Source organism: Chroicocephalus ridibundus, chromosome 3 (assembly GCF_963924245.1).
Source record: "Chroicocephalus ridibundus chromosome 3, bChrRid1.1, whole genome shotgun sequence".
Classification (NCBI taxonomy): Eukaryota; Metazoa; Chordata; class Aves; order Charadriiformes; family Laridae; genus Chroicocephalus; species Chroicocephalus ridibundus.
Window position 1 is genome coordinate 16,734,397 of NC_086286.1, and position 26,294 is coordinate 16,760,690.

Consider the following 26,294-nt stretch of genomic DNA (forward strand, 5'->3'; position numbering starts at 1 on the left):
GCCACAGGTACCACCCAGACACCAAACTTGCGGAGCTGAAAACCTCTGCAGAAAGAATCCACAGACAAACCCTCTCTGCTCCGCAGTCTCCCCAACCTGATACGCACCTGGACTCGTGCCTTTGATTTTCAGCATGAAAAAACTTCTTTGTTTTTCGTTTTCCTAATACTGCAAAGCAGAACTTGAAAACACCCATTCAGACTATGTGGAGCTGGAAAATGTCTCGAAAGGTTGCGAGCAGCAGCCCAGTAGGACATACGTTCATCCTCCATGTAGCCCTCCTTAATCATTCAAATATAATTAATTAATCTAAAAAAAAAGAAATTCCACAGAAGCAGCAGGAGCAGATCTCCTCTCTTTCATTAGAGCAAACATCTTTGAAAATAAGACCCGGGGCTTTGTTTTGCCTGTTCTAATTTTCTGGCTAATAAGCTACAGCTGAGCCTCATTGGATATCTTAATAGTCCCATCTTTTTCAGCACAAGAGAGGGGGATCCATTTCAAATCCCAGGCCTTTATCACGTCTCCTTTTATCAGGGCCCTCGTCCCCAGGAGCTGCTGACCTCCCTTGTTGCCCACTCCACTGAGGTGCCCCAGGCTCCGTCACTCTCACGCTTCCCGAAATCCGGGTTTCCCACCTGAGTGGTGGGCAGGCAGCTCTTACCTTCTCGCCGTCCGTTCCGCAAGCACTTCACCTTGGGGAGCTTGCCCAACAAGCGGCAGTCGTCAGCTTGGGAAACACAAAGGGAGGACATGTCACCCTCTGCCCTCCTGGCGGCTCCCGCAGCAAAAATGGTCCCAGGGGAAACTGGGAGCAGGGAGAGGACCCTGTTGTGGACTGGCTGATGGTTTGTCAGGCTGATGGCACTGCTGGGGCACAACAGTCTTGTCCCTCAGCTCATGCAGCATAAATCAGGACTGGCAGAGCAGCAGTTTTCACAGAGCTAGTGTAAACCCAGCAGATTTACACCGAGAACAGCTGAATTACACTGTAACGTCAGGGTAGAAGAGCTGTGGTTGGGATCAGAGTCAGAGTTCTTGCACATTAACGCAAATGACTATTTTTGGTAGCTGCAAAGCAACACATAAGCTGTTTGATGCCTGTCTGCCTGGTGGGGCAGGAGCCTCCTGAGGTGGCCTGCAAGCCCTGAGTGAGGAGAAAGGGATGGTCAGAGCGCCCCGTGGAGCAGCTGGGGGCTCCTCATACCCTGGGCGGCAGCAGCTCCGTGGGGCAGAGAGGCCCCGCAGCCACCCACACCCCAGCTAGGGAGGTCCTGCGATCACACACGCAGATGCTGCCATTGCTCTTGCCCCAGTGCTGCCCGCATTCCTCCTCATCGGGATTTCTCCCAGCGAGAGCTGGGTCCAGAGGCAGGTACACCCAGCACAGCCCCTGCTACCTCTGCACACCCACGCCGTGACCTCCACAACCCCCTTCTCACCTCTCTGCCTCTTCTTCCTCGGCACCATGGCCGCGTGTGCCCCGTCCCCTCCATCCACCCCCTGCACCTCCCAGCGCTTTCATCCCTTCTAGCAATATTTGTTGACAAAAGACATTGCCATACCTGTACCCCTGACAACTCCGGTACGGAGCTGCATTGCTCTGCTCACACCAGGGGAGCAGAAGTGGCAGGGGCTGGCTACGGGACCTAGGATGGAGAACTGTGCCCAGTTCTTGGAGTACTGTGTCCAGTTCTGGGCTCCCCGGTTCAAGAAGGACAGGGAACTGCTGGAGAGGGTGCAGCAAAGGGCTACCAAGATGATCAGGGGACTGGAATGTCTCTCTTATGAAGAGATCGGGATTTGAGGGATTTGGGTCTCTTCGGTCTGGAAAAAAGACGACTGAGGGGGGATCTTATCAATGTTTACAAATACTTGAAGGGTGGGTGTCAGGAGGATGGGGCCAGGCTCTTTTCAGTGGTGCCCAGCGACAGGACAAGAGGTGACGGGCACAAACTTGAGCATAGGAAGTTCCACCTAAACATGAGGAGGAACTTCTTTACCCTGAGGGTGGCAGAGCCCTGGCACAGGCTGCCCAGAGAGGTGGTGGAGTCTCTGTCTCTGGAGACTTTCAAAACGTGCCTGGACGCGTTCCTGTGCCACCTGCTCTGGGTGACCCTGGCAGGGGGTTGGACTAGATGATCTCCAGAGGTCCCTTCCAACCCCTGCCATTCTGTGATTTGCTCAGAAGAGCGGGAACCCGCCTGCAGAACAACTGCATCCCAGTGAATAAGAGGTGAGCGGGCAAATAGAGGTGAGAAACGAGACACAAGCGGGCACGAGATAAAAGCACCAATTGCTTGGGGTGGGCTGCAGGGAGAAAACTGCCCATGTGTGTACAGCGTATGATGCAAATACATCTATTTTATGTAAATGCATGCAGAATAGATGCCAGCAGGCTCAGACTATCACAGGAAAGAAGATGTAAGACAGCTGAGAAGCACTGGTTTTGAGTAGCTGAGGGGCTACACGGGGAAACAGGCTCCCCCCTGGTGCCCTGGGATGAGTTTAAACCCAGCCCTGCTCCTCCTCCCCAGGTCGTGCCACTGGGCACGCTGCGACAGAGGAGCCGCATTTCTACAAACCTGTCTCCTTTCAGGAAGGCAAGCGCTTTGTCTGTTTAGCCAAATATCGGGCATTTACTTCCTCCACCCTTCAAAAAGCCTGCTCAGCTGTACGCCAGGGCAGCTCGAGTCCATGCACCTCCTCCTTTCCTCCGCCGCAGCCGTTCTGCCGGTCCCCAGGCTTGCCTAGCCTGGCCCCCCACACACTGGTGTCACTCCAAAGCTCGCTGGAATCACTGCAACCCCTTCCCCTGGCTGCAGCGACTCCCCGGGGAGGCATCAATGCCGAGAAGTGGGTCTCATGTGAAATCTGTTGCTGATGCTCTCTGAGGCATTGCCTATTTATAACATCCAAGAGCAAAGCGTAAATCCATTTTTTTCTTTTAAACCTCTCTGTCTTTGTTTTCTCGTTTCCCAGTAAGTGGCTACATTTTGCAGCTCCTTGAAACGTAAGTGCCACGGACCGTTCAGCCTAGGTGTATTTTATCATCCTATTTATGCCTGAGACAGTTTTTTTGAGCATTTACTCTCAGCACCTGGATGTTCTGCTCTCCCATCTCCCCGGGCAAGGTCTTTAGCTGGGGTAGTTCCCTGGGAGCCCCTGGGGTTTCAGATACCAACTTCTGATGGAGACTGGACCTACTGATTTCACTATTAACTGGGAGAGAATGGCAGGAGAACGTGGGTCTGCCTGTGGCGTACAGCACTATTTACAGTGCATCTCATAAATGGGCAAACCATGTGGGAAATCCTCTTTACATGGTGAAAAAAAGAATCAGTCAAGAGTTGCTGGCCACCTACATAAACATATGCAGAACATATGCATCCATTAGGAGGGTCAGACTATCAGTATCCTGTGCAATTCCAGTGGTGTCAACCCAGAATTGCCCCTGGCTGCAGCTGAAAGCCAGATCAAACATACTATGGCTGCAGCAGGATAGAAGCGGGTAAGGATTGGATTCATGTCTGCTGGGCGTAAAAATGATTTGCTATGCACTTTTCTTGTATTATTTTCAAAAAAAGAGGTTTGATCATTTGGAATTTGAATTTTCCATGCGGCGATGCAAACCTGGCACAGCAGGGCTTGCTATTCCGCACCTACAGAGCTTTAAATTTCACCTTGACAAACTCTTCCCCCTTCTCTGCGTAAATCCCAGTCTCTCACAGACTCTTTCGGTTTGGCCCCTCACTTTTAACATAGAAAGGGTCACTTACGATCATCACTGAAGTCATCCACTAGTATGATTTCATGGACGAGGTGCACTGGGGTGCGGTTCAGCACGCTAAAGAACGAAGAGAGAAAATCCATGACAGTGCTTGACCAACTCAACAACCCAGCAAATGGGGTGGGAAAGCCTAGGAACCGATCCCTGCCAAAGCACAGAAGACCAGGCTTGGATTTCCAGAAAGGATATACTAGATGAGACCCAGACACCACCACCACCATCCCCCCCGTAACCTACAGTGCCCGGCTATCAGGTCCCTGTAGCCTGATCTAAGAGCTGAGCACCTGGCATTCCTGGGAAATAGCTGAGATTCGCCCTTACCACCTTTGTGAACAAAAGCAGGGCGCTACATAAAGCCAGGAGAAACGGGCTTTTCAGCAACATGCACATTGCACCGAGTCTCCTTGGGGCTTACAGCTCTGCTGCCATCACCCCACCACCACTCCCAGGGCTAATGATATGGTGTCCGCCGACAGCAGGGCCAACACAGAGAAAATTACCCAGCTCAAACCCATCTTTACAGAGCTCACAACCGTGGCAGCACAACTGTTTTTATCCGTGAGTTGATTGCGCTTCGGAGACTGCCGAGAGGATAAGAGCAGGGTTGGAGCCTGCCTATTTAATGAAAGAGAGAGGCCGGAGGATGCGGTTCACCGCTCCCTCCAGGTGAGCAGACACTGTGAAAACGTGGCTGAAAGCTACAATCTTCCCTTAATTGTGCCACCGAGGTTTTTTTTATTATTAGTATTTAAAAAGTCTAGACCTTTTCTTCCCCTTTCTCGCACAGCACAGAGGGTCAGCAGAATTACACATGCGCAAAATCCTGCCCCATCAAATCCTTGACCCATCAAAGGGTCAAGGCCGACTTCTTGAAGCAGAAACCCCAGGGCATCCCAAAAATCCCCTAAGGGCTTCAATAATGCCAGTTGAGTGTGTAGAATAATTACTAAAATGGCCAAAAATACAGCATTGTTCACACATTAAGGAAAGGTATAAAATCAAAAAGCTTCTAAGGTAGAATACAGCCGCAGCTGGCATGCGAAGAATTCAACGCCTGCGATTCCCTGTACAATATTGCTCGTGAAGCTACATGGGGGACGGAACGGAATGTGACCTTCCGTGGCCCTGCCCTTTGATGTACAGCAGATATGGGAACAAGATGGTATTACGGAAGCGATAAGCCGGCTATTTGCTACCCTGAGCCAACGTTTTGTCACATTTTGATGAAATGCTGGCCTTTGTGCAAACTTTGCTCACTACAATGTCATTATAATACCAAAACACACCTCCATCCCAAAGGCTACCCGCCTCCAAGGTGCGACCACTCCTCCTTGAGTCTGCACCCTGAGTGTTTCGCAAACTATACCTTTAAATGTGAAGCGAGAGAATTTTACACCAATCATAATAAAAGTATTTATGACTAAAGTCACTCAAACTCCATCTTGAAGGTAAAAAATAGTATAAAAATAGCCCAAGAAAGGGGAGATATCAGGGAAGACACCATCGTGAACAAGTCAAGGAGGGCTCCATCACAGACTGCCTTTGACTTCCAGGACCAGTTGACGGGCTGAGCCTTTCTTCCCCCCCATAGGGATGCCTTTGGGTAAGACTTAGACTATACCGGGTGCTTCCTCAGGGAACTGAGAAATTTCTCTAGAGAATCTTTCCTACATTTATAGCCAGGCTGTATTGTTTATAACTTTGTCATGCGTTTTGTATATTTAACAATACTTTTATTCGCACGTGCTTTGCAGACAGTGTATTTATCACCGGCAATCATAAGAACCTATATATCTGTTGCTTAAATAAACCGCGCTGTTTAAGTAGCTAGTCGTTTCGGTTTCTCATTGAACACAAAGACTCGAGAGTGGCCGTGCTAGTTCATGAGCATGACTAGACTGAAGGTGCAGTCCACTATTAGTGTATCCAAATATATTAAACGCAACTGGACTGACAGTGGTGAATTGGGCATCACTCAGAATTTAAACCTAGCCGCACCTAGCCTCCCACCTCGGTGAGGAGTGTCAGAACGCAAGGGGGTTTATTTTCTGCCAAAACTGCTTTGCCCCTTTCACGCAACGGAGTGGCACCGGCCATTCCAGAATTTAAACTCCTTTGCCTTCATCCTGAGCGTGGTTCCTTTTTCAAACAGGATTAAAAAGCCCCCCAAATTTCACGCCTGAGTCTGCTTTCTGGTCTGGGTTAGGAAAAACCTTCAACTGCTGGCATAAGAGGACAGACACCCCTTGAAGCCCCTGACACCTCCAGATCCTTATCAATCTCAGTCTCCCAGAGCTCTGGCAAAAAGCCCGGAAGTCCGGAAAACCATGTCACTGGCCCAGACGCCAGTCAAGAGGGCTCTGAAGGGCAGGATCCCGGGGGGACCCAGGTTCCTGGAAGCCAACAGTGTAGCGGGCAGGAACCCAAGAAGGTCTCACAGCATCACCCTTGGATATCTGAGGACATTCAGCCAAAGGGCTGCCTTTCTCTGGCGAAAGCTTCTTGGTGAAAAACCACAAGCCCACCCCACCCAGGAAGGCTTGGAGTATCTACGCCTATTGCCAGGTACCTGCTGCCTGCACTGGTGTACCCCCACCCGACCAGGTGCTGGAATTAAAACCCTCCGGAGAGAGAAAGAGTCGAGCCGGATTTTTTTGGAAGGAGAATGGGACATCCCAAGACAGATGCTGGAAACGGATCCTCCTGAAAAAAGGCGGGGTGTGCAGGTGTGTGCCTGTGTGTTATCTCAGACCACAGTGGGTAAGGCTGGCATGTCCCTTGTGGAGCTCCTCACCATCGCTTCCAAGCCCAGAATTATTTTCCCTGGAAACACAACCCCAGCCTCCTCCAGTTTCAGGATTTTGGCAAAAGCCATGATTCCCTCCCTACTTCAAGGTGCTTTGCATGTTAAGGTTGGGCTGGGGAGGAGAAGAAAGCCTCCCCCCTACCCTAAGCAACAGTTACAGCGGGAGCCCTACCAGCCAGGAGCTGCTGTGGCCACCGTGGCATCACTAAGGCTTGCACCAGGCAGGGTTAGACACCACCACCTCGCCAACGCCTGCAGCCTGCACAAAGTATTAGCAAAAGTGGCTCAATGCCCCTCCTCCCGCTGGGGCACACAGAGCAATTTAGATGTGCTGTTCCCACCTGTCAAGTATTTTTAATTATTATTATTAATAGGTTTGTTATTTTTAAAAAATCCCCGTATGCGAGAGCTGAGTTCAGCAAATTACCGCAGCTGAGAGTCAGTACAGGGAGACTGGAGAGCAATATCACGCTCAGTGGAATATTTAACAAGCGCTGATTGCCTGGAAACCTAACTTGGTGAAACCTGCAGGAAAGAAACAGACTTGTAAAAAAGCCAGCAAAATAAATAAATAAATAACCTGCTGAGAGCAGGAGAGGGGGAGACAGCGGGCAAGCTGAATATTCAACGCCCGCCTCCGCCCAGTCTCCCCTATAGATCCGCCTGCCAGAAGTGCAATGTGGGGCTTAACTCTACAGGAAGGGGGTCCAAAGGGGCTGATTCTGCTTTTGCTGATACCAGGAAGAATAACTCAACCAAAACCGCGGCACTGGGCGGTAGACTCAGACCTGGGCTCATAGCGGTACTTGGTGACTTGGAGGAATTCTCCCCCAGGGCACTTCTTATGAAAGAAAATCCAGCATGGACCTTTTTCAAGGCTCTGGGTTGGGAAGATGTGCAGGCTAACATCACATCTGGCCTGCTACAGGTCAAGGCTCAGGTACAGGCTCCTGTTTTTCCCAGGTCAAGCCATTTGCTGACAACTCTGTGCCTCGACTTGCCACCCCATAAATCAGGGAAGATGTCCCCTGAATGCCAACGATGGCCATCTGTGGGATGCAGAGGGCAGACCAGAGCAAGGGGGAAAAAGTCAGCGCACAGGCTGAGGAAGGAGGGACCTCTCCAAGGCTTGCCCCAGCTCCACGAACCATCCTCCTTCCATGGGGTTAATGACAGACATCACCATGGGAGATGCAGCATCCCCCAGCACCGTCACAGCCCTCTCCCATCACTTCCCTTGTGGGACTCGCCCACAACGTGACACTGTCCCAAATCCCTAGTGATCAAAGCCCTGGTGAGGGTGGTCCAAAGGCTGGGTCTAGCACAGCCCCAAGGGACGTGGGTCCACTGATGTGAGCAGGCTTTGAGCTCGTTACTGCTCTTGCGAATCCATACACAGACACCTGCAAGCCCCAAAACTGCCACCACTTGATGTGGGCACAAAGAGATCCGCAGCAAAGGCTGCAACGCTGCGGACACGGCCCGCTTCCCACCGCAGCCAACAGCAAGCATGACGGCTTTTCCACAAAGCCAAACTCATGTCTCCAAAGCGTTTTCTACCCGTGCTCTATCGATCACATGATAACACACCCCAGCCGCTGGAAACACGGAGGATGATAAACACCCCTCCTGCGGCGCTTCTCGGGGAGGACAGGAAACAGGCACCGAATACGGCACGTTTTCAGTGTTACGAGGATAATTTTTTTTTTCAGTTAAGACTATAAAAGCTCTGTTAAAAATTCAAAGACAGCTTTTCTATTACTTGTGCCTTTGCTCAGCTTTGATTTATTTTTTTTTATACTTTTCTTTCTTTATGTGTGTGTGTGGCTTTTTTTCCTTTTATAGGGATAAAATCAGAAGACAATTAATATTATAGGGCTTTGAAGTCCCTCTGTGATTTACAGAATTTTTTCCCTGGAATCAAAGATAGGTAGATATACTGCAGTGATGGGCATATTTTAACAAATCAAAACAGCTTTTAAGTTCTGTGGAGCCAGAGACCACAAGACTTTCTCCCTTAAATCACCAAAAGACCTGGTACCATCAAAACGAAAACTCATGCCTCTAGTCCAGAAAGCGCTTACGCTTATTCAACCCCATAAAACCAGATTTGCTGCTGCATTATCTTGAAAAGTTAATGCTGAAATATTCTTTGTTTCAATGGATTTAGCAGATGTTATGCAGATGAAACCACGGAGAATTTCACCTTAAATTTTCATCACATGGTCCTTCTTTTATCCTCCTCAACAATTTGTTGGGATCCTTTTCTACCTACCCAGAGGTAAGCACCGGATCCAACAATTTAATCTCCAAATAAATACCAGTGCAAAAGTCACCCTGACATGTAAGCCACGGAAAATGTTTGCAGGGAGGAGTTCAGATCTTCTGACCAAAGGTCGGTTTTTGGTCATCACCCAGAAGAACAGTTGCTTTAGGGAGGTGACTTTTGACATTGATGCTCGGGAGCTCATGGACCCACTAATTCTCTCCATGGCAACATACTGGGACTTGTCAGGGTGAAAAAATACTAAAACCACAACACTTTGGGAGTATAATAAAGTGTCGAAAGGGCCAAGGGTCACAATTATCAAAATCAGACCAAGAGCGCAGAGAGAAAATGCCCGCCAAAATGAACTGCTTCAACAACCCAAAATGGCTAATTATGTAGGAAGAGAGGCATCACACCAAGAATAACCATAATGAGCTTTGATTACACTGCGGCTTTCGCATTTTATTCTTTCAAATACCCACCAAGCTCTTTGAAATTCAAGAGTTCTCTCATGTTAACATCAAAAGGTAAAAGCGCATGGAGGGCTGTGTACTTAGTCACCGTGAGAGATGATTAGCAAATTAAAAAGAAAAAAAAAAAAAAGTCCTGGGTTTAAGCAAAAAGAAGAAAGAAAAAAATAGTCGGCACAAAGTGCTAATTATACAGTTTCTGCACAACACCTGGCTTGTTTTTGCTTCTTTCATCAGGCTTGTTTCAGTTATGGCACAGGCTCTGTATGGTGCCACCGCTGCCTAAGGAAGGCGGTGCGTGGCTTTTGTCATCTCCCTGCCCCAGATGTGTCTGGATGCAGACAAGGCAGCGGCACGAGGGGAAGGTGCGAGGTGCTGGCTTGTCCAGGATGTCACTTCTCTCACTTACCAGCGCTAGAAAATTAAAGCCATGATATTCTCCTCGCTAATTAATGATTTAAATATTTGATGTTGCCTTCACAGCGTTCGCGTTAGGACTTTTGCCAAAGGATGTATTTTGGTTTGTCAGCGAGAGGTAAATAATTAAGTCTCCTTATTTCTGTGTTCTGAGCTCCCCAGCTGCAAGTCTGAAGAATAAACAAATGATGACCACTCAGTAGATGAAACAAGACTCTCCCACCCTCTGCCCGGCAGGTTGCCGGCACAACAGCCGGCACAACAGCCCAGCCTGCAGCAGCGCTGACCGCCTGCCAAGCTCCCAAAATCAACTTGCTGGAGAAAGTCACAGCGTGATGGCCTCTGATGGTCTGGGAGCAAAGCATCACCCCAGGCTGCCTGCAGTTCTGCCCCCCAGGATGGCTGCATCTCAGCACGTGAGCCTGCTGATGCCTCCAGAGGAAGGATGGGAGGGAAAGAGGATGATCTTCTCATAAGCAAGGCATGAAGTAGATCCCTCTAACCACGGGGGGGGGATCCCCTAACACAATGGGGAGGCACTATCATCCATGGCTGTTGAAAGCCCCGGCACCCAGCCTGGCCCCGGGTGACGAGGAGCACATCTTTCCTGGCCACGCTGCTCCTTCCCCTCCAGTGACTGCTATGGCCTGGGGGACATCCTCAGGAGGAGCTGGGTAGCTAGAGCTGGGCAATGAGATGGATTCCCTTCCTAAATCCAGGTTAGCACAGGATGGAAAGGGAGACAAGAAGAAATTGTGGGTTTTTTTTAAAAAAATGCCTCTGTATTGCTTATTCTCTCCCTTGCTCACGCCTGCCTTCCTTGGCTTTACTCACGCAGTCCCATCCCCATACTGTTGGAGACTCTCACGATCTGTAATGCACTGACCCTTGGAGCTTGAAATACGTGAAAACGAACCATGGGAGGGATAAGAAACTTGACCAAGGTCATTCAAAAAGTGAGTAGCAGAAACGACAACCCAATGGCACTTCCTCACCGTCTGCACAGTAAAAAAAAATCTCAAGAGCTACTTTGCTATTCACCATAGAATCGCAGAATCATAGAATGTGTTGGGTTGGAAGGGACCTTTAAAGGTCATCTAGTCCAAACCCCCCTGCAGTAAGCATCCATCTCCTTCTTTCTGGGCTCTTCTCCCCTTTCCTATTTCTCTTTCTTATGACACCCTGCCCCTACTACATGGACATGTTCGTATCCACCAGCATAGTTACATATGCATTTATAAACGCTGACTACATCATTTGCAGAGATTTGGGCATTCGATTAGTTTAGCTTTTTTTTTTTTCCCCTCTTCTTTTCTTCCAGCTGGCAAACGGTCAGAGAAAACATCGTGAAACTTTAAAATTAATTCATTATTCAACACAGTCCACTAGCTTTTCTCAATAGCTCTGACGATGCAAATTGTTCATAAACGAACTGTCACAAACGCTCGCAACGTGACTTGTGTACCGGGTGCTGCAGAGGCCGCGTGTTGGTGCCTCTGCTTCACGGGTCAGAGCACTCACATCCCCACCAAGAACCGAACGCCACACACCAAGCCTGCAATACAGCTCAGCCTCAGCACGCAGTGAGCATCAAAGCTCTCAAGCACCTAGCAAAAACGTTGGAATAGCAAAATCCCTCCTGTTCATCATGTACGTGGTCCCTTCTGTGAGAGCTGATGTCCATCCCTGCTTAGACGGTGCCTTCAACAGCATTGCCCTCTGCCACCCCTCTGTGTTTACATGGGGTCCCATAAGAAGTGCTCCCTTTGGGGGGATGGTGCCCTATCGCCACGTGGCTTTGGAGAAGCCAAGCAATGTCCCTTTGCCCTGTTTCTTGCTCCTGCCACGGCAGTTAAGTGAGAACATTCATTTTGCAGTGGGGCTGGAAAATCTAACTCGCTGGAACTCTGGAAACCAGGTTTGCAACCCAAAATCTTCCACCAGCCAGAGACAAATCACCTCTCTGTTCCTCAGTCTGTCCATCTGTCACCTGGGTTATACTAAGAGCGCACCACGGAGATGTACTGGGGAGAACAGGGTGGAAGAGGTGCCCATTTTACTCACGCACATGTGCTCAAAGTGCTCAGAGACACTTGGCCGCAGACTGTTCCAAAAGGCACAAAGCAGTGTCAGGAGGACACAGTTTATTGTAACTAGCCATGGAAAATGATCCATGTTGTTACAGCCACCATGGGATGGAGTTATCTGGAAGATCCAATTAAACTAAACAGTTGCCGAGCGAGGGGGGGCGAAAAACAGAGCAGTCAAAAGGCACAGCAAATTAACCTACAGAGGCTGACGAGGCAGATGAGCTCTCAGCTGGGTCCACAAACAGGCAGGGAGATGGCAATATGTGCAGTCATGGCTGGAGAGGAGCAGAGCAGGAGCTGCATCACCAGCACAACTTGCCACCAAGGGCTGGTACCCCTGGGGCCGGTTGGATCAACGCAAGCCTCTAAGTACTGCATCCAGGAGGAAAACAGTGGACCTTGATGCCAGGAGGCCACCTCCAAACCAGAAGGATGGTCAGCTCAGGAGAGCTCAGGATCTCAGCCCAGGGAGAGGCAGGGGAGGTGGGGACCCAAAGGCTGTCATCTCGGTTCCTCCCTGTCCGGGCTTGCCTCTGTGGTGCAGCTCAGTGGGATACTCTGCAGGGCTCTAGCACCATTTGGAGATCAGCCTTCAAGAAAGAGGGCTCAGAAGGGCCCCAGAGCTGGGGAAAACCTCCCCACAGACAAAACACGAGCGCTGGAATTGCCGGGGCACATGAGCGGGGAGGAGCAGTGCACGGTGGCAAAGCTGTGGTGGAAATCACGTGCAACCAGGTAAAGAAGGCCATAAGGCCAATTAATCAAGGCAAGAAAAGAAAAGAAGAGGAGCAAGGAAGAAAGTCTTTTTATAGCTGGAAATCAGAAACTTCAGAGGACAATATTCTAGAGGATGAAGGAAAAATTCAAATTACCTGTATTTCTAACCTTGCCATCATTGCAATGGACAGTTCTCTAATGAAGCCAGATACGGAGGTCCAGGCATCAGAGCCGTATCATGGGTCTAACGTGTCTCATGTGACATCACTCATGATCATACCTGCCTGGACAGTCAAGTGCTGAGTTATGGGGACAAATGAGATTAAAGTCCACCACTGCACTTTCCATGTTATAAGCATCCTGTGTCTCAGGGGCTACAGGACTGTATTTCGCTTTGCCTTGCCATCTCTATTCCAATGGGTTCTGGAGGATGGGAAACCCATGCAAGGCACTGTAAAGATAAAAGAGAAGGTCCAGGATCAAGGAGCTGGTACACAGCACCAAGTGTCAGTGCTATGACACCCCAAATCCCCACACCCTAGAGAGAGAAAGCGGTGATAGGTTATTAAGTGTGAAGCGAAGGAGATGGGATTGGGCACCAAACCATAAAGCAAAGCAGGAATTCAATTTCAGGACTGTCAAACTCACTTGTGGCACTGGGCGTGTTCACCTGAGGAAGGATGCTGTTTGCAGAAAAGAGCCCAGCGAGGATGTGACAGCGAACAGGGCACAGCTGTAGTCTCCCCCCAGCCAGCAACCCCAATCTGACCAGTACCAACGATGGCAAGAGGTCCCTGGGGATGCCAGAGTTTAGCCGACAAGGCTTACAGCCCAGCAGAAACCTTCACTATGCGGGCATGAAACACACCTGCAAAACACCTATTACTGGCACAGAGCACAGCACACCCAAGCTCGCTACAGAAGAACCCACCAGCCGAGACCTGGAGGCAGACCCCTCAAAGGTCACTATATCTTCCTACAAGAGAACATGCAGATTCGAGGCACGCATTGGGATTAAACGCCGATTTCAAAAACCTGCAGCGAAAATGAAGCCTTTAGTCTACCCACTACAGCAAAACACAGCCAAGAACAAACCGACAAATGAAGGAATGGCCGCATGCCCAGAGCGCTCCACCGAGTATCCAGAGGAGTACGGAAACCGTCCTTGAAAAATCTAGTCTCCATGTACACCATTAGGGCTTCTCAATTAGCAAGCCTTTCTGGCACTCGATGGGTCACCGGAGAAGCTCAAGCAGCAGTGCCGGAGCAGGCATCTGCAGAATAATAGCCGTCCCTAGAGGACTGGGACAAAGTACAGCTGAGCACCGGGACCCAGCTGGATATAAAACCTCTTATCCCAGACTCTGTCTCATCTTCTGCCGCTCCCTGAAGAATGCCCTGTGCCAGATCCTGAAAAAGGAGCACAACTACTTACTTTTCCGAGCGTCCCACTGCAAAACCTGCTTCTCAGAGACGAGCTTTCACGCTAATTTCTCCCGGTAATCATTTGAGACCGTAGCCGGTAGGTCCAGTCCCCTCGAGTGCAAACAGATTCTGCCTTTATTCACAAAAACCTCTAGCCCAATCGTTCTTCTTTTTTTTTTTTTTTTCTTTTTAAGACCTTTTATAAACAAGAGTATTTCCAGCAGACTGGGAGCTCTTACCTCCGGATGGTCCTTAGCAGGGTGGACCTGGCCTCGTTGTGGAAGGTGATGATGACGCTGGTTGGCGGCAGGTCCTGGCGGTAGTGCAAAGTCATACACCTGGGGAGGGAGAAAGAGGAAAAGGCCGTTCAGCTGCTGGAATTCAAAGTGGGAGCTCACTTCATTAACGCAGGCAGCAGAGTCCATCAGCAGATGGTCCTCCAGCCACTATTAAAAAAAAAAAAAAAAAGGAAACAAAAAAAAAAAGTTCTTCTCCGTGAATCCTTTCTGAAGGAGTCCAGACACTGCCAAGTAAGTCATGGAGGATTAAAGCAGCAAAAAGAGCTTAACTGTCATTAATAGGATGGGATGAGAAAGGAGGCACGCAGCTTGCAGCCCTTTTCTCTAACTTCTCTTCCCAGCTAGCCCACCCTCCTGGTGCCACCAGCCCCCCACACCAACAGGCAGTGGGAAGATAAAGGCCCTCCCTTTTTATATTAGTTAGGGCAACGCCACCTTCAGCAAAGATACTCCTCGCTGACGTTAGCACGATGGGATCAGGAGCGGGTCCTTCACGCCAAAGGTGAGGTGCTCACAGAAGGCCACCTGCAAGTCTTACGCTGCCTCGGTGGCTTTCTGAGCTTCATGGGGCTTTCAGTGTCATCTCAGAAGTACTGAGTTACCGTGACAAGGGTTTTTCTTTCTTAAACTGAGGCAGGGGCCCAAGCACTCTCACACCCACCCAGCTGGTGGCACCAGCAGAGGTAAGAGCATCGTTGCAGCTCCAGCTCTGAGCTGCCTCGCTCCCACCTCCCGAGGCAGCAATTTCCACCAGCCGGCTGCAAAGTAAGCCAAGTCCCGTTTCTAAATTGATTGTTTCCTTATTCATTCTGTCTTAATGGCATAACCTGACCACGGGGAAGACTGGGATTTAACACTCTCCAAGCCAGCCTGCAGAAGGTGAAAACCCACAACTGCAACCACAGCCCTTGCTGCCTCCTTCCCAGGAGGAAACGTCGTAGACTTTCTAATTACTTTGACCTTTAGCTGATGAAATTTGTGGCTTTTATAGGCCAACACCAACATATTCCTAGCTCAGAAAATCCAGATACCCCTCTTACATCTGTGCCGCTCGTCCCAGGTCCCTGTCGGCCCCTGTGACGGCCTTAAGATGACACACCAGTGGCAGAAGGGCACCCTGTGCTGAGCCTGAGGAGCTCCTCATCGCAGCCACCATGCCCCTTTCCATCCATGCACCGCTCGCCTGCTCTTGTGTCACTGCCCAGGCGCTACCACTACCATCCTCAAACGAAGCAGGAAACAGAACTGAGCAACCACTCCGTCAACAAACCATCGGTTTCCTCCCCCAAAGCGACATAAATGAAAGGAAAAAAGAGTGAGCAACAGGTGAAATAATTCCAAAAGTTTAAAAAAAAAAAAAAAAGGACACCTTGGGTGGGACAAAATATTTGCAAGCTTTCACTAAATTGGTTGCTGCCTTTTCTCATTCAAAGCCTTTCCCACATCCTGCCTCAACTTGACCAAAGCAGATTTGTCATTAATACCCTGTTCTTTCAGCATAGTCCCCAAAATTCATCATTCAACCAATTCTAATTCTAGGTCCACCCTCAAAGGACACTAAAGTTGCATGGCCACGCCGCACGCAGGAGAAAATTCCGTGACATTGCCCCCTGCGACAACACCCTCATTCATCAAAGTTACGTCTCAGGGATGCTAAAGGCAGAGGGTTTCTGAATTACTAAACAGCGCCAGGTCATGGCCTGAGCTGCTCGGCTGGGTCACCACGGCCCCTTGCATCACCCAGCAGCCAACTTCAGCTGAGCTTTCCCAACTTGAGATGATGAGAAAGAAGCTGCTGCTGCTCGGCGTCTGGTTTGCCGCGCTCAGGCTCAGCTCTGGCTTGCTTTGCGGAGCTGCAGGGACAGACGGCGACGACGCTTGCTCTCCCCGTGCTATTTATACACCATTATCTCCCAACCGCTCCCAGATGCGTGTCCTTCCACCCACTACCAGCACGGCACCAGGAGGGAGTTTGTGTGGAGCAAACAAGGGGAGCTATTTCTGGAAAAGAATGAGAGCGTGTGGAAAATACAAAGTCATCAATACTTTACTTAGGTTATTACAATAGTTAGGAAGCGAATAAATAAAGCCTGGGTGGGTGCCTGCTGTATCATGCACCAGTGGGAGTGCTGGGGATATTGCACGCTGGCTGAGCCCACCAGCGCTGTGACGAAGGCTCCTCGTGCGTGACAACCACTTGATTTTAAAACTCCAGATGTCTACGCGCCCGATCAGCCTAATTAGACAACACGCACGAGGAAAACACTGACACATCATATAGGAGCACACCTCCAGAGCTTGGTCGCTGGCTCTGTGACCCACCCCTGGACTTCTGTCTAATGAGGCTGGTTGCATCCCAAAGACGGGACTGATGACCACACTGCCGCTACGGAGCGGGCAGGGACCTGGCAGTATCCCCAGCCTCGCTCCGCCTCTGTGACCAGCCCCACAGGTGGGACTCGCCCCCCCAAAAAACAGCCCCAAAAGGGTTGGGCTGAGCTGCTGCATCTGCCAGGGCTCCTCCAGGGTCCCTCTGGAGCCCTGACTCTGTCTTTACTCAGGACTTTACACCCGGACCCTTCCTTTGGGAGCCCTCCCAAACTTTCCTCCAGTTGTTCCCTATTTTTTTTTTCCCCTTCCTCCCCCAGCATAACTGCAGCTAAACATCCCGGCTCCTCAGAAAGCAGATTTCAGTTTCAGTTGTTGACTACAAGTGGTTTTTTTGGCACTTGCTCGGGTAATAAAAACCACAGCTTGGAAAAGCATTAAATCCAGCATGTCCAGAATTATTTTGTGTGACAATTACATCTGGGGTAATTTCAATTTAATACCTCACTGCAAGTGAAAATTGCAGCATGCAGCCCTAAAATTGCTGTAATAATGAAAATAAACCCGCTAAGAGCTGCCTGTGCTACCTCAGGCTGTCACTGGATAAACGTTTTGTGCTGCTTATGGTATTTCATTGGTCACCCAATTGCCAACAAGAAAAAAAAAAAACACCACCAAAACCAAAACACCACCTACAACGTTTTCGGGAAACCAATGAAATTTTGAGGGTTGTGTTTGGTTTTTTTTTTTTAAATTGTTCCAAAAAAAAAAAAAAAGAAAAAAAAAAAGTCATAACTGCGTTGTTTATAGTTGCAGTGTGTTGACTGAAACTCCCAGGCAGAAGTCGTGTAAAGTTGCATCCTTTGAACCCTTGCAGCAGCACTGGGGAGCAATCGTCGCACAACAAGTGCTAGTAGGAATGCTGCCAGACTGAAGTGCCTGCGACACGGTCTGCTCCACCAGCTCACAGCGTCTGGGGGACCAAAACAAGTCAGGAGCTAGGCTGGCCTGCCCAAAAAACCCCAGAGAGAGAGAGAGCATCCAGCTGGAGAGATAATTGTTATTTCCTCCTGCGAATCCAGCAGTCAAACTTCCATTTGATGGGAAGTTTAACTTTTCTGTTTTAAGGTTATTCCCCATTCAAATTTGAAATAATTTCAGAGCCAGAAAGTTATGAACGGGGCATGCTGGCTGCAGACATCTTAGGAATCACCCTTGGAAAATCCCAGCCTGGACTGGCTGCTTGCTGTACTTCCTTCAGGGTGGAAGGAGCAGCACATCTCATCTCCCTCTTCCCAACATGCCGGTAACGGCTCAGGAATAAATTATGGCGCGCCCATTTGGTGGGGCAGGGAGCAGACAGCCAGAGCACTGCACTCATTGCAGGAATCGCAAAACCCTCCCACAAAGTCCAGTGTTCCTCACAGTCCTCCAAAGTCTTGCACTCTTGAAGACATTTTTCCGGGGTTGCTTCGCCCCTTGCGCTCCTGGTGAGCCATGCAGTATCACACCCTGGTGGCCTCTGCACACAGCCACCCCTGCATCCATAGAGGTCCTTCTGATGGGGCAACGCATGCCCATTCCCAGGACTTTTCAACCCATCTTAAATTTAAAATGGCAGACTTTACTCCTAGTGCCCCTCACCGAACGAAAGCCCACCTTGGAAACACCACTACACAGCACAATGGTAAAGACTAACGGTGTGAACAGAGAGGGACCCTGTTCCCCAGCCCCTCCTGGTCCATCCCTTGGCTCATCCAGAACATGCTTTTTCCTTTACATTTGCCATCACGTGCCCACAGAGTTGCACCGCGTCTCCTAAAATCCGCCTCTTATGCTCACTCTTTCCTGTGCCTCATTAATGTCCTTCAAGCGATGATTATCCTCATCCCGCAGCCCCAGCCCTCCCTGCCAGGCTTCTGCTCATCCCGCTTTTCTGCTTCAACAGCCATCACTTGCCAGCAGCTCTGCTTTGAATTTTTAACATTTTCCATGAAGTCCAAACTCTCTCTCAACACAGCTCACCACTTCCAAAGGGCTCTCTGTATATTTACTTTGAACAGCCAGATGCACGAGACAGAGTTATACACCATCTTTCAACTCCCTCCTGGCTCCCCTCTCCTCCTTGGAAAAACATGGGAGAGCGATCTCATCGCTACGCATCTAAACCAAGAGTATTTGTGTTTGTCTCCACACCACAGCCACAAGGTTCTCCCTCTCACATCGACCCAGAGGACAGGGACCTGCCATCAGAAACAGTGTGGGTTCACACCACCACTGAAGGACAAACCTAAAGACACATGCAAGAGTAACACCACAGCAGTGTAACTGCCATGAGCTGCATGTTATGGATTTGGATGCTCCACTAGAAGCAGAGACGAACTTGGTGGAAAGGGGAAGAGCATATAAACTCCTTTTAGCTCACAGAAAAAGTGAACTGAGTTACACAAATCTCCACAGGAACTTCAAGGAAGAGTTAATACTAATGTCAAAGCTCCCAACTCGCACCAATTCTGGAAGAAGAGATCTTGCCAGCCTGATGCACACCTCTGAAGGGACTCAGCCAGTCAGGACCAGAGCAAGCCTCTGCTCCAGCCTGGTCTTGGGCTGGACCGAGTCTTCCATGCCTGGGAGAAGCCTCTACAGCTTTGCTCAGGTCACACACCAGTCAGTCAATGACTACCTCCCAGGAACCTTGTTCTCACCGGGCTCTCAGATGGTGAGACAGAGCAGCAGTGCAAGCGGAGGAGATAGAACGGAGATGCTGAAAACATGCTGGTACCTTACAGAAGGGACAGGAGCCATTCTGCTTCTGGAAATGGGCGGCAGTCCAAGAAAGAAAGACAAGGAGAGCTTTCTTTTATCGTTTTCCTTTTTATCATGAAAACCAGCTCAACCCTCTCTGGCTTGAGTTGCTTCACCTAACTATTGCAGCAGGGCACCCTTGGCGTAGTCACTCCACTTCCTCCCTCCAGGACCCCAGAGGAAACTGGAGCGATCCTTGACAACCAACCAGGTGTGAGAAATTACTCCCTTGGAGGAAAATGAAAATTACTGCCTTCGGAAGGGAGGAAGCCACCTACCATAGGCAAGCAAACAGTTGCCGGTGGGAGGGAAGGGATTAGAGCCCCAGCTGCCTTGCCATAGCCAGTACCGAACGTGCCCAGGCTCCGCACGCCTGTAGGGATGGCAGGACATATAGGCACCTTGGTCATACCTCTCAAGACAACCTCTCAGGGTGGCACAGCCCCCAGCCAGTGGGAAAACACTGTGTCTAAACCCTGTCTTCGAACCAAAGCAAAGTTACAGGTGATTTCCATGAAAATACTCTAAAAATAGGGACCCTAGACATGATGTGATTTAGAGCTATATAGCAATGTATGTGTCAAATCACATGGAAGCTAATAAGTTCATAGATCTTACTGCTGGACAGGACCACGCGCTGTCTCACCTGACCTCTGGGTAACACGGTCTTTGGCATTTTTCCCAGTTATCCGTGCATTTCTCAGTTATCCATGCATTAAGCCCAGTGACTTGTGTCTGACTGCAGAGTACCTTTCAAAAAATCATGAATGGTCAAAAATGACCATTACTTCATGCCCTCCAGAGATGGAAAATCCAAGAAGCGCTGTTCACGTTACAGCCAATACGACAGTCTCATACAACAATTTGGCATTTGCATGACCAGAGCACGTACAGGGGTCAGTGGCCTTCTTCATGACATTCACCTCCCAACACCACCCTCGGTTCTTCTTGGCTCTCCCCAAGACATCCTTCCTGCATGTTACCTCAAAATATTTTGTCACCCTGCTTTGAGAGACCTTCAAAATCCTCCTTGGTCTTCCCAAGATATGCCAGCACCTCCTCCTCCTTCTACAGATACACTTTGCACCCCCTCAATCATGACAATTACTAGCAAGACTGCCAACTGGAAGGAGGGCTGACCTATGTCTGCCTTGTTGTCCATCTCCAGCACCCGCTGCTTGCACATCCTGCACTTGGGATGGGATCTGGGACAAAAACCTACCAAGAAAGCTCTGGGGTTTCTTCCATAACACCAAGAGCTTTGATGCAGAGCACTCCACCAGGACACACCACAATTTGAGCGTGAATGTCAGTGCTCAGAGCACGGATGTGACCTTTGTAGCACTACAGGAAGAGCAGTAGTTGCGGAGATTGCCATCAGCTACAGACCTTCTTGCATCTATCCTGGTCCTGTAGGCCCACTCCGGGTTGGCCGTGACCATAGGCAGGTTGGTGCTACGGAAACACCAAAAGGCCTAGAGCAAAGAGGCTGAAAAAGCAGTTGGAAGGCAGAGGAGTCTGGAAAGCAGCCGTGCCAAAAGGAAAGAAGAAGAGACGAGGAGTCAGATGTCAGCTGGTGATGCCATGTGATCACAGGGAATGCCAGCCGAAGTTTGGCTTGCCAAAGTGAAAAAATACCTTGAGAAAGGTCGGTAGGATTTCTCTGTGCCGGACTGGCACGCGCCCCAGGTTTGCATTCCCAAAAAGGGACTGAAAAGTGCCCAGGATGGCATGCAACAGCCTCAGTGGCTGCTAGGGCAGGGAGAAATGGGGGCGATCCAAAGAGAGGAATCCCCGGTTGAACAGACAACTTGGGACTGTGCAAGGGCTTGAACGAAGGTGAGGAGGCACCTCTGCAACAAACATGCAATGGCAGTTAGCATCAGAGCTGAGAAGGAATTATTTAGCAGGCTTTAACTAGATGTAATTGGATAAAACTGTAAGGAAGACCAACAGGAAAACACTGCCAGGGCGCTGAACCAGTTCTGGCTGTAGATTAGACTTCCAGAGGAGCCTGTCCAAGTCCCCACCTCTCCCCTCCCCAGCACATGCTACCACAAAAATAATAGAAAACGGGCAAAAGAGAAGAGCCCTCCCAAGGGCAGGAGAAGATGCAGTGGCTGATGGAAGAAATCTTCTCAGCCTCTGTGTTCTTCTGAAGCTGATGCGCTACCATCAATGTGATGGTCACAGCTGCTCTTTGCCTGAAGGCAAGCAGCTCCAAGCCTTGGCAGGGGACCACCATGCACGCGGTCCACCAGGGCAGGGACCTGCAAACAGGAACCCGGGTTCAACTCAACTGCGGGTCGTCCAAGTAGGACATTTTTCTACACAGCTTCTGGAAATTGAAACAGTGCTATATTTGGCTAGTGCACAATTAGAATTTCCTGTAACTCACTGTCTCTTTCTTTCTTTCTTTTCCCTGCAAGATAGATATCTAAAAAATTAATCAAACGGCTAAATTCGAAGAAAGGCAAGCAGGCAAAAATAACCTTCTGTGCACAAGACGTGCTGCTGCCTGCAAACCTCAAAACCGAGGAGATGATACATTTATAATTTATTAAAAATTTGCTGGATTTTTGTCTTTGGAAAAGGGGAGGGGGAAAAAAAGAACCTACTAAAAAAAGGAAGGAGAGAATGGCATGGCTGCACTTAAAAACAAGTTAAACTAGATTGTGTGTCTTGATTTGCAAAGCAGCTCATGAATAATTCAGACTTCCAGGGCCCTCCACAAAGACTCAGGGTCTGTCTTGCTTCTTGACTCCCCCCACCCTTCTGCCCTCAGAACTGAAGAAAAAAGAAAAAAGGAGCCAACAAAAGTAAAAAAAAAGAAAACAACAAAAAAAAAGAACCTTCTTTGTTTTTCAGTAGAATTTTAAATCATGGCCAAATTTCTGATGCCAGTTTTACTGGAATACCAGAGCTGGCATCAAAGCTTTTCACTTGGTGAAAGTAAAAGCAAAATCTGGCACCTTGCACCTTCCTGGAAAGCCACCAACCCTTTATTAAAGATCTTTAGAAGCCAGGACAACCTGAAATTCTACTTCAGAGGGTCAGAATCATGGATGTAAAGATTCATTAGGGAGGATGCTTTCTGACCAGAGCTTCCTGGCACCACGTGGCAAAGCAAAGCAGTGAAAGTCCTCATCCCCACAACGCCTCCTTAGCCGTAACTGGAGAAGCACAAACCCAACTCCACGCTGCAATAGCTCAAAAACACTTTAAGCATGCAGGGATCTGCAGTGCTTACAACAAAAATCCACCCAAATAGCCCTGAAGCATTGCCTCGGATCGCCCTTTTCCTACAGTTGATGGAGTAGGACTTTAAGGCACTGGGTAGCTGAAAAAACAAACAAGAGTTTGATGGAAGAAACTGTCTCATGGCCTTAATTATCAACAGTAGCGACCCTTGGAGAATTAGTTCCATTGCTTACTAATACTCGGCTTCGATTTCAGCCTACGCACACATATTGGGTCAATAGAAATACTGAGACGAGCATGAAAGTTAAACAAACAACTTCATTCTGTCAGAATTACTTGGAGCAAGTTATCAAAGTAATCGATGGCACGTAATAACTATAAGACAGATGGTCAATATCTTATAGCAGTCAAAGGCAGAGATGGCTCTAGCAGAGTGATCAATGGCACCCCAGGAACGCCAAAGCACTTGGTGATGAAGCAATGTCCATCATGAAGTCATCAGCGGGCCCCGGCGTGGTTTAGGAGAGCGACGCATCACTCTCTGCAATGGACACTGAGACGAGCAAGGTTTTCTCTTCCCTATAAAAACCCCAGGACCCTCTCTGTCCATTGCAGAGGCGGCACACAGAGTTTAAAGAGGAGACCCAATGCCTCCACGGAGGATGAGTGTGCCAACACTGGTCAATGAGGGCCACAGCCTGGGATGTGGTCGATGCTGGTCGATCAGAGACCCCCATGCCTCCCTCTGGTGGGAAGAAGCCCTCCCCCCGGTGCAGGGATCACTGCGGCAGTGCTACATCATCCCACCGGTGGCTCTGGCAGCCGCCGACGCGCATCACGGCATCACTTCCACTCCAGCACATCATTTGTTCCAGAGGAGCCCAACCTGTACTTTTCAACTGATACTCAAAATCACTTGCTTTTAAATACAGCCTGTCATTTTCAGATTACTAGAAGTGTCAAAAACATTTGAGATCTAAACAATTTTTTTTTTCCTTTTCTGGATGAGAAAAACAGATCCCTTTGGCCTTAAGTTTTCCTGTGTTTTTTCGATTCACTGAGAGTTTTGCTTTTGTTTTATCCTGAAATTGCTAACTCCTGGCTTTTCTTTTTCTTAAATAACCAAAGAACCGAAACACGGTTATTCACTCAGCTCTGCTGAGCCCCGTCCACCCACACAGCCCTCAAATTCAGGCTCCAGAGATGTGGCACCGACAACATGGATGTAACCCAGGCATGGGGAGCGGAGCAGATCGGATCCCACCACCTGCTCAGTGTCCATTTCCAGCTTCAGCCTCTCGGATGAAAGCAGCGGTGCCCATGCCCGGGCATCGCTCACCTTGAAACGGAGCGATTCATCCTCAGGGCTCAGCGACTGGCAGGTCACTGTCTTTTATTAAATTCCCAGCTGTCCCCCCTCCCCGTCCCCCATCATGACAGGGACACGCAGAAAGATCACCGCGCCACAGACAGATACCTGGGGAACGAGCTTTTATCTCTGGGTGAATGTGTCGCAGAAGTGGAGCTAATTAACTGGGGTTCTGTTTTTCAAAAAGGTTAATATTTTATCACATGTCTTCTGTCTTGAGGAATAATTAGCCCTGGCAGCACTAGCTCTGCCGTTTCCCAAGGGACTGAGCGAGAGACTGGAAGCTGGAGAGAGACACGTGGTATTGATGGACAGACAGCTTCTCAGCTCTGGGCTAATAGTACATCTAACCAGCGGTTACTTCTCAACACAAACTAACCTGCTGTAGAATATTAAAGAGAGGCAAAACCCTGCTCCAAAGGCTGTGTGTATTCTGCTGGTCCTAGTCTACATCCTCAGGTACAGGGGATGCTCTAAACCAAGACACAGAGACTCAGCCAAGAGCTTCACAGCTCTGGCACCAGACCACCTTCTCCCCAGGCACTGCCACCAGCGCCAGCTCTGGGGCAGTCTCTTCCCTTGTTGTTCCGATGCCCTGGTCTACACAACAAGAGGGAAACCCCAAGGGCTCCCCCCCAACTCTTCCATCCCAACGACAAACCCGTTCTCATGGGCGGAACCAACCGCTGAAGCAAATTCCCACGGGGACTGCAAAGAAGAAGGTTCCCTCACTGCTCGCACAGAAGTCCTCATAGAGGGGTGCAGAACACAACGTCTCCCCATGAGACTGCTAAGAACAGGGCTGGGATGCAAGCAGAGTAAATGGAGAAACTGGAAAAGGACGAGGGGAGAGTGACTTCAGATCGACCCAGAACTATTTTCTGCATGCATTTTTCTTGGCAAATGCAATGGATGGGTGGGTGGGGGAATTTCCAAAACTGTCTCACGGGGAAAGAAACCCAAAATAACTTCGGTGAAGGAAACCTATCACTTGGAGAGGGAGGAGAAACTGTTTTCAGCTTTTTTTTTTCCCTCTCCAAAACAGTAGTTTTTGTCAAGCAAAACATCAGTCCAAACAAAATAAAGGTGTGTTCTCCGCCAAGGAAGAGACAACTAGGATGGAGACTGTGCCTGCTCCTGAGTGAGCTCCTCAGACTCTTCTCGGGAGGATGCCTGTCCCATGTGGATGCTTTTCTTACCCAGCAAGGCACTGTGGGGCTGCGACAAGGGACAACTTGGAGAAACAAAGCACAGCAAGTAGGAAATTTAATATTATACCATGGTGTTTGCAGGAGCAGTCCAGAGTCACCCCCACTGCCAGGAGCCAGGCTCCAAGACACTGAGGTCCTATGGGCTCCCCCGGTACCCACGCTGCTGATCCCCTTTGCCCTGCAGACACCTTTTAGCTGAAAACACAGCTCAGGAATCGTTTCTGCTCGCTGCGCAGACAGGTGCCATAACTCACACTCCTAGCACAGCTCTTTCAGATATAACTAACTTTGCCCTCCGGAAAAAAAAAAAAGAAAAAAAAAAAAAGAGTAACACAGCCACTTAACTGACACATCCTCCTGCATTCAAAACACCCGCCTATACATTTCCATCAGCTCCTCGTACTGTCTAGCTCACTCCTCAACTCCTTCCCAAGAGTCGCCCTCATCTTTCTCACTCAAGGAAAGGGAAAGGAGGGGGAAAAACAGGACTGTAAATCCACTGCTGCAGAATAAGCACCGTCGCATTTGCCGTTTCCTTACAGATCCAGACACAACCAACCCTGCTCCTGAAGAACACCGGCCTCCCCCTGCCCCAGCATCCCTTCCCAATACCATTTTTAATTAAAGCCTCTCACAGCCTGCCTTTCTCTAGGCAGCCCCTCAAGATACAAAACCACGGCGCTTCAGATCCTGCCCCACTTGGTGGTCAGAGACATCCAGCATCAGAGCCCGTGACTCCAGGGCACTGTTCGCAACCTGGGATCAGTTGAGCTGTGGTCCGAAAACCTGAGGGGAGCCACTGCACTGCCACGATGAGGAAGACACCTCCAAAACCAACAGGGCGTCAGTCCTTTCACTGTGATGTAGGTCGCCTGGCAGTAACGATTACCCTGCATTTCTGCCTAGGAGTCGCTTGTTGGCTGACCTGACCTACCATCTCCAGCTCCAGGAGCAATCAGGCAGGGGCTGGAGGACACAGTGGTATTGCAGGCTGCCATGGACATCAGAGCAAAATCTGGGCTTGGGTTGGGATCTTGGCACTTGGAAGCCTCTCTCCTCCCCAGCAAGGTCTGTGCAAGTCACGCAGGGTAGTTCAG

At 49.5% G+C, this 26,294-nt stretch overlaps 1 protein-coding gene across 4 annotated transcripts in view; it reads right to left on the minus strand.

Annotated features, from left to right (window-relative positions):
- GALNT14 (polypeptide N-acetylgalactosaminyltransferase 14) overlaps window positions 1-26,294 on the minus strand; it is a 122,622-nt gene that overhangs the window by 48,642 nt on the left and 47,686 nt on the right. For all 4 annotated transcript variants that reach the window (XR_010070193.1, XR_010070194.1, XM_063328153.1 and 1 more), the window contains 3 exons: window positions 14,224-14,322; window positions 3,780-3,847; window positions 665-730 (listed from right to left, as the gene is read on the minus strand). Coding sequence is in view for 2 of the 4 variants with exons in the window: in XM_063328153.1 (XP_063184223.1) it covers window positions 665-730; window positions 3,780-3,847; window positions 14,224-14,322 (233 nt within the window). In the remaining 2 variants the exon portion in view is untranslated. The remainder of the gene's footprint in view (window positions 1-664; window positions 731-3,779; window positions 3,848-14,223; window positions 14,323-26,294) is intronic.